The 11,880-nt window shown below is 39.0% G+C and overlaps 1 protein-coding gene across 1 annotated transcript; it reads left to right on the top strand.

Annotated features, from left to right (window-relative positions):
* Nucleotides 1-311: 311 nt before the first annotated feature.
* On the top strand, nucleotides 312-11,458 carry cusr (Copper-only SOD repeat protein). The gene is given in 11 exon segments (XM_089007040.1): nucleotides 312-433; nucleotides 2,297-4,379; nucleotides 5,585-5,684; nucleotides 6,403-6,471; nucleotides 8,687-8,791; nucleotides 8,875-8,926; nucleotides 8,929-9,006; nucleotides 9,363-9,477; nucleotides 9,653-9,777; nucleotides 10,495-10,578; nucleotides 11,106-11,458. Coding segments are annotated over 11 exon segments (2,931 nt in total). The 5' UTR covers nucleotides 312-396; the 3' UTR covers nucleotides 11,189-11,458.
* The last annotated feature ends 422 nt before the right edge of the window (nucleotides 11,459-11,880 follow it).

Here is an 11,880-nt window from a genome sequence, read left to right as displayed (position 1 = left end):
TTTCTTGACCCATAAAAGCACCACAACCAAAAGCCGACCAGTAACAAATGTAATTGATTATTATTTTTATTTATTAGCCTTTTTTTGTGTATGACAGGAAGTCTTGACCATATTTAAATGTTGAATATCTTTCTATGGTTTCACTTTTCTTGTTGAAGAGGCCACATCTGACTGTGCTGGCTTCAACCCTCCCCTATCCTATCCTAATGAACACAGCAGAAAGAGTCCTGATAACCAATCACATGCTGACACAGACAGATGGTACAATTATAGAGGCATAAAAGAGCGCGCACACTTCTGCAAACCAGTCTCACAGGAGACATTCTTATAGAATGCACTTGTGCACACATATACATTAAGAAACTTGATATATTCGTCTGCAATCGATCTGCCGCCATGTGCCTTTTAATTGTCCTGCTAATATGCTTCACAGGTGAGTATCATCCTCATTGATGTGAATGTTAAGCAGTTTCACGGGGAAAATATCTTTTGCAGAGCTAAAAAACGGGACTGTTTTTGTCTTTGATCTTTTATCCGGTATCTTTTACTTGGTTGACTCATTGGAATAATAATTTGACTTCATTGCACAAGCAGAATTGCACATAAAAGCCAAATTTCTCTTTGAACTAACATTTCAAGACTCGTTGCACTCGTGTAGCTAGTTTAATATATATTTTTTCCACACTGTGAATGTAACATAACTAGAAATGTTTGTGTCATTTAATATGAAGCTTGTGTCTGCTTTTTACATCAATTGTGTTTCTTCAAATGTGTTGTTTTTTTCCGGGGAGATTACATCCAAATCTTCAACAAAAAAAAAAAAAGATATTCTAGCGATATTGACTTGGAGTACAACATTCTTCTGATATGTGACCGTTAATATGTGGTGTAATTTTCATGTTAAATTATGCAGTTTGCGATATTGGTGCTTTAGGTCCAGTGTACCGTTTCACACTCATTCTTTTTCATCCTTATAATGAAACAATACTTATTTTGCCCACTTGCTCTTTAGTACAATTGATTAAGATTATGATAGGCATAATTTTAAAGATACCAAAGTCAAAACGGGCAAAAGTATTTTTTAATGATTGTTTTCAGAGCAATTATTTTTACAAATAAATAGTGAGGCAGATGCAGTCCAAAAATGGTCGCACCAAAACACAGGTAAAACAATTCTCCATGGGCCACTTTTTCAAAATATGTAATCTGCATCAAAATGGTCCGGATTTTTTCCTCTCTCTAACCATGATCGGGTACTGTCTTATTTTCATGCCATTTTGGTCATCTTAATATTGACTTGTATGCACCATTTTCAAGATTATCAAATCCGGGTTATCAAAATGATATTTGGAGCACGTCATAATGTGAGACACGAGCATCTCATGGGATCACTGAGCATTTTAAAATTAATTCAAAAATGTTTCTATGAACCACAAATAGAACTCATCTGCGCCACAACTAATAACAAATATGCAAAAGAAAACACAATGTAAGAAAATATGAAATAAATGTTATAAGGCTGAGGAAAAAAAGTCACATAGTTTGCAGTGAAGATTGAGAAAGAGGTTGAATAAATCATTTTCATTTAAATCTGTTTGCTAAGGTGTTCTTGAAATATTTCTCAATGGCGGGAATCTGGGTATTCCTGTTTTTCAGGTATCAAATTTATCCACATTTTACAATTTAAATCGAAAGTATGATGCAGACTAAAAATAGGATTGGACGATATGATCTCATGATGATACAGAATTCTTGTTTTCCGATTGAACAACCCATTTTCAAAATTTGAGCCAATGCGACTGGGAGAATGAAGTTTAATGCACCACACCAGTCTCAACATGGTATTCTGATTAATTTTGTGTTTCTGCAATATGAATTTAGCATCAATATATTTTTTGTACATCTCGAGTGGTGATCATTTTACCACTGTTGGTAATTTGATAATGACTTCACAGTTGTTTAGGGTTCAGGTAACAACTAATTATGGCTCAGCTTCTGAAAACAGATACACCTTGACTGGTCATTGCCTGAACACCTGTGAGGTAATTTTCTTTTGACAGAAGATGTCAAATGGCCGCCTCTCAGATTGACACAAATGGATGAATTTAGCTGCTTAACAAATGAAATATTATTCAGAACTCCTTTTCTGAATTGAAGAGCCAGCATTAAGCCTGCAAAATTCTGAGATCTACTTCCCCTTGCAGCGAACATCGTGTATTTTCCTCTAATTTAAAATCTGAAAATGATCATTTCACTGTATCCATTCCATCTATCAAGTTTTTTTCTTTTTTTTTAGGTTTTGCTTCCTGTGTTCAGTTTCTGGCGCCACTCAACATGGGAGGTGTCTTTGGTCAGGTTCAATTTGATTCTACATCCCAAATGGCCACTGTCAATATTACAGGTGCCGGATCGTGCAGTACAGTAAACCTTTCCCTCACAGAGTTCCCAGTCATGTATGGCCACTTTTCTGAGCCATGCTCGGTGGCAAACATTGGCTCGAGCGTTTTCACATTCACTGCTGATCCGACATCAAGCGCCAGCATCAATGTGTCGACTCTCTTTGAACAGCGCTCAAACCTGGACGATCTCTCGCTGACTCTACAGACTTGTAGCAACAGTCGTGTATGCACTGTCGTAAGTCGCAGTCAAACAGTTTTGACAAGTCAGGCGAGGTTCACCGGTGAGATCGCAGGCAATGTTTATATTCGCCGCGACATTGCACAGAACAACCCAAGGCTCCTACTTGATCTTGTTCAAATCGGTCAAGTAAATGCATCCTCGACCAGTGTGACAATCTTTGGCTCAGTCAGCTCGGCGACAAGCTGCAATGCGCTTCTTCTTAGTTTAGATGCCTCAGCTTTGACAAATCTGAGCGTGGTCAACGTTGGAACTCCTTTGCAACCTGAGAAATCTCGCCTGGACTTAAATACCTACGATGACAACACGGCCTTTCTCGTCCTCGGCCTAGGTTCAACTTTCATCTGTGCTCAAATCTATTCTGTGCCAGAGAAACGAGTGAGTGCTCAATTTGATATGAATGGGATTCATGGATCTATCGGCTTCCATCAGTCTTCCCCTTTCGATCGGACGGTGTTGAAGATCAACCTGCGTAACTTGCAGAGCAGGGTCGGAACTTTTCATGTCCATAATTTTCCTGTTCCGTCAGGCAGGTCATCTTCTTCCAACGTGTGCTCCAATGACAATTTGGGTGGTCATTGGAATCCATTTGGCATCAACACAAGCGCCCCAACATACCCCACTGGGCCTTCATCAACACATGACCTGTATGAGATTGGAGACCTCAGTTTAAAACATATGTCCCTCGCGAATAAAAATGACGTGGACATGACGTTTGAAGACTTCAATCTCCCTCTCTTTGGACAGAATAGCATTGTCGGTCGGTCTGTTGTGATTCACCAAACAGACGGTGCTAGGTATGTGTGCGCTAGCATCGGCTATCCTGGTGAGGTCATTGTAGCCAGAGCTAGGTTCAGGAGCCCAGTGGTTGGTGACATGTTGTTCACCCAGCTGAAAGACCACCCCCTGTCCGATGTATCAATCTTTGTGGATTTGGCATACGGAAATCCCACAGCAGCCTCAACCGCCAACCACAACTGGCATATCCATATGTATCCCATCAGCTCTGAGAGGGACGATGATGAGACGCGCTGTGGCACAACAGGAGGTCACTGGAACCCTTTTGGCATTGACGTACAAGATATCAGTTATGATCTCCACTGTCGCCCATCCAGTCCAGTAGCCTGTGAAGTCGGAGACCTTGCCAGTAAACACGAACTCCTCAACTTCAGTTCTGCAGTTGGTGGAGTCGAAGCAAAACATTTCTTCACTGATGTCACTTCCTGGTTGCAAGGGTCAGGCTTGATTAATCGTTCCATTGTCATACATCAAGCAGAAAGAGGGGGCCCGCGGATTGCATGTGCGAACATCACGATGGTGCGTGTACCCAAAGCCATGCTCGGATCTTGGTTTGGCCCCGGCGTGTCAACCGGACAAATTGAATTCTACCAGTCTGTCCCAAATGGCCCCACAAATATATCTGTGTCCTTGTCCAACTTGAATGCCATTACTGGTGGCTACCATGTTCACATTTTACCCATCAAACCCAGCAGCACAGAACCATGCTCTGCTGCAAACATCAGGGGACACTACAACCCACTCTCTGTCAACATAACACAGTCCCCCGCACCTGGAAATGGCACCGTTGACCAGTACGAGATAGGTGATATCAGTGGAAAATTTGGATTGTTGACTGGTCGTAATGAAGCACAGGAGTTGTATCTGGACAGCAACTTGCCGTTAACTGGGCCCCACAGCATCGTGGGAAGATCTGTTGTGATTCACCACAACAATGGTTCAAGGTAAGAAGACACGTTGAGATATTCACAATGAACAAAGAATGGAAAATGGCAAAACTGTGCTCCCAAAACAAATAGAATATCACTGTAACTCCTAAGTTTAGGATTTTCATGCATGCAAAAGCATTTACGGTGAAAAAAGGGCGTGTTGAATATTTTCCATTTCATGTAGGACGAATGATTATTTGGATCCAGATACAGTGAGACCTCAACTTACAAACTTTTTGTCTTACAAATGTCAAATTTATGAAAATTAAACCTTATAATAAGCACTATTTTCATAATACACACCCACCACGGCTGGCGGAGTAATCTTCGGCGGAAGCACACGACCGAACAGCACCAGAGGTTAAGTTACCAACAGTCCTTATGCAAGGTGTCTCTCCTTCCATAAGCCATCAACGGCCATCAAAAAGGTAAATAAAACTTTATTTTATAGCACAGTTTATTCCTTTAATTACAGTCGTCATGTAATGTGCCTCGCTTTGCAAACAGCAATTCCCTTTGACCTTCGACCTCCAACGCCATTCCATCAAGCCATAAATGACCATCACAAATGTAAATAAAGTGACTTTATGATACAATGCAGTGTATTTCTTTCATTACAATACAATAGCACATTTATTATACATAGAATAAGGTATATTGTGTGTAGTTTTAAGGCTTATTTAGTTGAAAAGTATATTTTATGGAAACCCGGGAACGGATTATTCCCATTTTAATGGTTTCCTATGGGAATTTTGTTTTGAGATGCACACTTTTCGCCTTACACACTCTGTCTGGCAACCAATTAAGTTCGTAAGTTGAGGTCTCACTGTACAATTTAAGTGGACTTCTACTCTAAATTAACCAATTAATTAATCCATTAATAACTGTATTTGGATCCCAATGCTTTAATTTTAGGCAAACACTAAAAACTATTGAGTACTTTCACTATGTACATGTGTTTCCTTTCTTTCGTTTTTAACAGTGTAATTATGGCTTTTGTTCAACTTGTAATGAGTTAACCACAGAGTCAAACCTGCTTTGAGAGAAATAAATATAACTTGCTTTTTGATATACGTGTATATGTTGTACTTTGTAACAGACCCCTTCCTTGTTTGAATACAATAATTTTCCATTCATTGAGTCACTCAAAATCTGTGTGAAAACACCTCGGCCTTTCCCATTCATTAATTTGCACGGACATATGTATGCCTTTTTCATAGGCTGCGATGTGCTGACATATCTGCTGAAAAAAATGCAGACGGGCAGTGGACCATTGCCAAAGCTGTGTTTAATGGCTCTATAAATGGAACCGTCAGAATGGTAAGCATTGCAATTCTTCAATGTCTACTCCAACAGGTTAGACCTCACTAGCTATGTCCAAAAAAACAACTTCTCAGTGCAAAAATGTGTACAATTCAATCCTCTTTGACAGCCACAATTTAAGTAACCCAACCAGCCACAAAAACATGAGAGTGAATTTGTTATGCCTGTGGTAAAATAGTTTGCATGATGGACGTAAAAAAAAAAGATCAGTAGTTGAACTAAGCATTCATTCACAAGCGGGGCGAAAAAAAAAAAAACTAAATGTCCCGTGACTGTGAACTATGAAGCTCGAAAGGAGAACAGCTGTGTCTGTCAGCTGTCCTGCAGAGGCACCTTGCTGAGCCCCACAGCATCTATGTAAAATCCTAAACAATAAAGTAGGATTGCATGGAAAAAAATGAACCCACTGAGTATGTTGTCAAATGACTGCACAAAATTAAATGTGGATCTATATACACTTTGCAAGGCGATTATACATCTCCAAAAAATGCACTTGGCTGCAGATATTATTTTGTGCTACCACTTGATGAAATAGAGTAAATTCAATGCTCTACCTATCCTCAGGACTGGATATCAGGTGAAGAACGATTGACCACAAACCGGCTTTTAGATGGATGCTTTGGCTTTCTGAAGTGTACAGAGCAGAGAAATGTCTTGTATTCATATTAGACAATTCATGCAAAGCAACTATGGATCTCTGATTGATCTTTTCTAGGTCCAGCAAATGTTTCCTGATGGAAGTAGCAGTGACACCACGGTGGAGGTGAATCTACAATCTGTAAATGTAAGTATTCCATACCTGTACAAATGTATTGCTTGTTTTATTGTCACTTATTTTCAGTACCGTGACTTGGCGCTTGGAAATTAAATGTATTATTATTATTATTATTATTATTATTAGTATTATTAGGTTGAATCTTATGTGATTCTTATAATTTGATAGAATGAGCAGGTTACTGGCGTGAATGGTATTTCAGAATCAGAATCATCTTTATTGCCAAGTATGTAGAACACACAAGGAATTTGTTTCCGGTAGAACACACTGCACTAGTATCAGTGTCAAAAAAACTGCTAAGTGGCACTATACAGTTCCATTTTGGCTACTGTTGAAAGAGTTCAAAGAGTTCAAAGAGTTAATGGCTTGGGGGAAGAAGAATTTCTCAACTTACTTTAAAAAAAATAGTAAAACCTTAGTCGTTCTGAGCTTTAGTGCCCCTCTAAGCATGATTATACATATAGATCTATACGTATACAGATTTATGTATAGATCTCTCTCTCTCTCTCTCTCTCTCTCTCTCTCTCTCTCTCTCTCTCTCTCTCTCTCTCTCTCTCTCTCTCTCTCTCTCTCTCTCTCTCTCTCTCTCTCTCTCTCTCTCTCTCTCTCTCTCTCTCTCTCTCTCTCTCTCTCTCTCTCTCTCTCTCTCTCTCTCTCTCTCTCTCTCTCTCTCTCTCTCTCTCTCTCTCTCTCTCTCTCTCTCTCTCTCTCTCTCTCTCTCTCTCTCTCTCTCTCTCTCTCTCTCTCTCTCTCTCTCTCTCTCTCTCTCTCTCTCTCTCTCTCTCTCTCTCTCTCTCTCTCTCTCTCTCTCTCTCTCTCTCTCTCTCTCTCTCTCTCTCTCTCTCTCTCTCTCTCTCTCTAGATAGAGAGAAAGATCGAGCTATTATAGGCAAATTAATCACCCCAATTGAATACAATGTTCATCTTTTGTGTTGCCTAACAATAGTGAAGGGAAAGCTCAAATAGCAAGTGATGACAAGACTTTTGATAGGAATCAAAAAGATCAGTGACTCACATCAAAGAAGGTGCATATAACGAGTGACGAGTCACATAAAGATTGATGGCTGTTTACATGAACGAGTCAAAGCTCCGTTTCTTTCCTCGGATTCGATATCGGATGAAATAAGGGCTGTTTTAAAAAAAAGCAAAGGGGATCGACACTGAACAAGTGGGTACACCAAATAAAGTTTAGTATATGTAGAGTATATTGAAAACAATATATACCCGGATCCAGATCATTTTAGTTTGCACAGCTGATTGATTAAATAATTATTATTTGAGGTTGTATGTCTTGGTGTATAGATGGAATTTGAGCAGTTTGAGGGAAAGTGGGCTTATATTTTTGGATGGAGAGATGGTCAGCATCAGAGTACTGCACCATGAAGAAAGAATGGATTTGTTAGTGGTTATCAGAAGAGGGCAAGGCATGATGTAGTTTGAAGTAGGAGAGTGGCATTCTAGTATTCTGCATGATTGGAATATTTTTGTACAAATTGCCATTCACAAAGAGAAATACAGTAAAGTCTCGTTATATCGATATCGGATATATCGATAGTCCCGGTTATATCGATACTATTTCTATGCACGTACGGAGAAAATTACATGCAAACAGGGTCGGATATATCGATAGTCCCTGTTATATCGATATTTTTTCGGACTCCCTTGAATGTCGATATAACGAGACTTTACTGTACAACTATAATCGATTGGAAATTTGATTGTTTAAAGACTTGAAAAAGAGCAAGATAACATGCTTGATTTTGCAATACTAGCATAGCCCGTATTACCACAGACAAATTCTTTTGTGTTTTATATACTAGTCAAATAAGGATAAAGATAAGCCATGGTATAAATGACTTGCGGAAAAAGCAGTGGCCTACATACCTGCCTGCCCTTACTGTAAATGAAGAGAACATGCCCTCAGATTAAAGGTCGAAGCCATTTGCATTACTAAAACCCCAGTAAAACAAACACACACTCCTATCATGTGGAGTGTGATTTGTGTGAATCAGGAAAAAAAAGTGTTGAATGTCAAATGCTTGGTTTAACAAGACAAAATGACAGAAATAAAAGAATTGCAGAGAATGTGGCGGCCTATTGTTTTTGTTTGCATGACTAAATCCTCAGTGAAATAAATATGCCCTTATAACTATGTATGAGAGTTATGCTAAAAAATAAAAAAAGTAATTCTTATTTTTCTTTTTGTTTTATTGTCTCCTTGCAGCTCACAGAGGCATCACTGTTCATATCTAATAACCCTATCGGCCCCAATAATAACAACCAGTGTAATTACGGGGGACCGTATAATCCTTTTAACATGACCTCACAGGTAGGAATCAACAGCCTGAAATGTGACGACGAAGCATCACACAAAAACTATGAAACACAAATCTACATTTATCCTCTTTTTAGAGTTCAAGCTGCTCTCTTGACTACCCACTAAGTTGTGTGGTTGGGGAGTTCTCTGCAGACACGGCACAGTCAGCCTGAGGGAGGAACAGCTCTTCACCGACGGTGTCATTCAGCTTTCTGGGGATCACACAGGTGACAATGAACACTTTTATGAGAGGCTCGCCGTGACGAGGCAACGGTATTGTGCAGAACAGAAACAATATAATGAGGCTATTCATCGGGCCTGCAGTCCCACACCCTGGTGCTATTACGTCATGGCTTTGAAACACCTGCCGATAATTAACTCTCATGTAAACCCAGAGTGTACATACAACGAACTAATTGAAAAGCTATCATGGGTCTCAGACAAGTTAAACGAGATGGATTTCATTCCATGTTTGTGTTCATATCGTTTTTACAATCTGTTTATATAAAATGTGCGTTAGAACTGTATCTTTATTCAATGAGATCAGCAAAAGTAGTTACGTACTTAAAAACAATATTTTCAGTGGTCTTCAGATCTTTGGTGCTGAAGGATGGTGAGGACATCATTGCATGCACTGACATAGTCCCAGAGTCTCCCTCTGCAGACCAAACCTTTCCCAGTGTTAGCAACTTCAGTAGGTAAGTATAAAAATATATTTTGAGAGGGTGCATTATTGTCGTGTATTAGATCTGCACATCCTGTATTTGCTACCATTTAAAATGGTACATTTTAAAGTGGTGTAAGATGGGTCGGTTGGATTTGAAGAATTTTTACAAAGGTAAATAAAACACACTCGTTCTTTTAATCATCTAGATACGAGTTCCGCAGTCGTGTTGCTAATGTCCTGAATATGGAATCAGCAAGAGTTACCCTTTTGGGCTCCTCTCCCACATCTGCTGTTGAAGGAAGATGCCAGCAAGTCAACTTCATGGTATCAGGTATGCAATGGCTTGTTACAAAAGAGACTTTCAAACATATAGTAACGTGTGTCCTCCCATTACAAAAAAAATATACAGTAAAGTCTCGTTATATCGATATCGGATATATCGATAGTCCCGGTTATATCGATACTATTTCTATGCACGCACGAAGAAAATTACATGCAAACAGGGTCGGATATATCGATAGTCCCGGTTATATCGATATTTTTTCGGACTCCCTTGAATATCGATATAACGAGACTTTACTGTATTAAAAAAAAACGCAAACTATTTGCATTGTAATCCTCACAAAGATCTATAACATAATACTGGACAGTATAATCAGTCAGGACAGTGTACAGCACTGATATCAAAGTAAAGGCCCGGTGGCCAAATCCGGCCCCCCACATCATTTTTTTTTTCGGCCCACGAAAGCAAATCAAACTTGTGAAATTCCATGATGCTTGCAAACATCCTAACCAAAATTTCATATTTTGGGATGTAAACCACAATAACAGTCATTATTCTTGAGCAGCTTTGAAAACTAGTTATTCATTAATTTGTTGTGCACTCTATATGTAATATGTGAAGGGGATTAAACATTCTAATGGCGTCCCCAAATTCACAACAGCCCTCGAGAGGAAACAATAACTACAATGTGGCCCGTGGCAAAAAAATGACTTTGACACCCCTGGTGCACAGGATGGGTCATTGAATATTGTGTTTTCTGCTAAGGGGAAGTCAGTGCGGATCTTCTGAGCTCCGTCCAAACGAGTGAACTGATGGGCCGCTTCAGAGAGTCAGACGAATGTAACCTCAGTAAGTATGCTTTATATCATAAAGTCGAAGTGTTACTCTGATGTTCAAAGTGAATATACACAATCCTGAATAGTCTGGGTGTCGACAAGTCGAAAAAAAAAAAAAAAACGTTCTCATTGTGACAAAGACGACTTGAATCACTAATGTCGGTCAGAGAGTATTTTATTTTAAGCAATACTTTGCAAAATGGTGGTGGACTCTAAAAGTGCAGGTAGGAGGCAGGAGCAGGGTGTATTTGACAAATTGTATTAAATAAAGTCAGCAGGAACCAAATAGCAAACAACAAAGTCAGCAGAACAGAAAGGTCCAAAGTAGCAAACAAAACCATGAGTTAAACAGGACGAGATGAAACAAACTGACTCAATGGTCATGCTTGGAGTCCTTTTAACTGCCATTGGTTAAAATGGCCAACAACTGAAACGTGACAGGCATGTTTGTAATAATAATAATAATAATAATAATAATAATAATAATAATATTGCTAATCTGGAAAAAAAATATGAAAAACCCTGATCTGATGTTTACAGGAAGTTCCGGTCGACTGCTGGCACCCGGAAGCCTTCTCATTGGTTTTATGTTTTTTGCTGAGCGTCAACTACATGCAGATTAAGTATCATTTATGCCAATGACAGACCAAGCATCGACCTCTGCTTCATCCACATTTGGTGGAACTGAATGTGTTCATAGGAATGAAATGCGGCACAACATAATATCCTCGTCTGACTTCTAAAAAAATGATGAAGATGCTGATTCAACACTCCATTTTCACCCTTACAGTATTTTCTGGTGTTCATTTTAACGGTCCTAGACTTCTGTCTTAATGTATGCACTAAATATTTTGTACAAATTTTATGTACAGTATTCTGAATAAAGCCAGTATTTGTATACAATGTGTCACTGATTTTTACGTACATGGTGCTTCTCAGTGCCTTGACAGGATACTGCAACAATGAGGCTAATGAGGCTAAATACTTTTTTTTTTTTTGCTATGAAACAGGCATCCTTGGCTAACCTGCCTCTATAAGCCATTCTACATTTAGTAGAAACTTAATTGCTAGCAATGAGACAAAAAATGATGTTAAAAACAATTGATTTAAAAGATGCAAGTGCCAAATAGAATCATTCCACTTTGAAATATATCAAATCGTCTTTTATGGGTACTGTATGTGAAGTCAATAATTGTGACATTGTCATGATGCCAAAAGAAATGTTAAATAATTTCATTTTTTTCTGGATTTTGGATGGGAGAAAGGTGCGCATTTCTCCCCATCCAAAACAGTGGTCGGTCGCTAACAAGTTGTG

This window comes from Hippocampus bargibanti, linkage group LG10 (genome assembly GCF_051943395.1).
Source record: "Hippocampus bargibanti isolate YZ-2025 linkage group LG10, ASM5194339v1, whole genome shotgun sequence".
Classification (NCBI taxonomy): Eukaryota; Metazoa; Chordata; class Actinopteri; order Syngnathiformes; family Syngnathidae; genus Hippocampus; species Hippocampus bargibanti.
The sequence above is the reverse complement of the archived record's forward strand: the minus strand, read 5'-3'. Positions and strand labels throughout refer to the sequence as shown.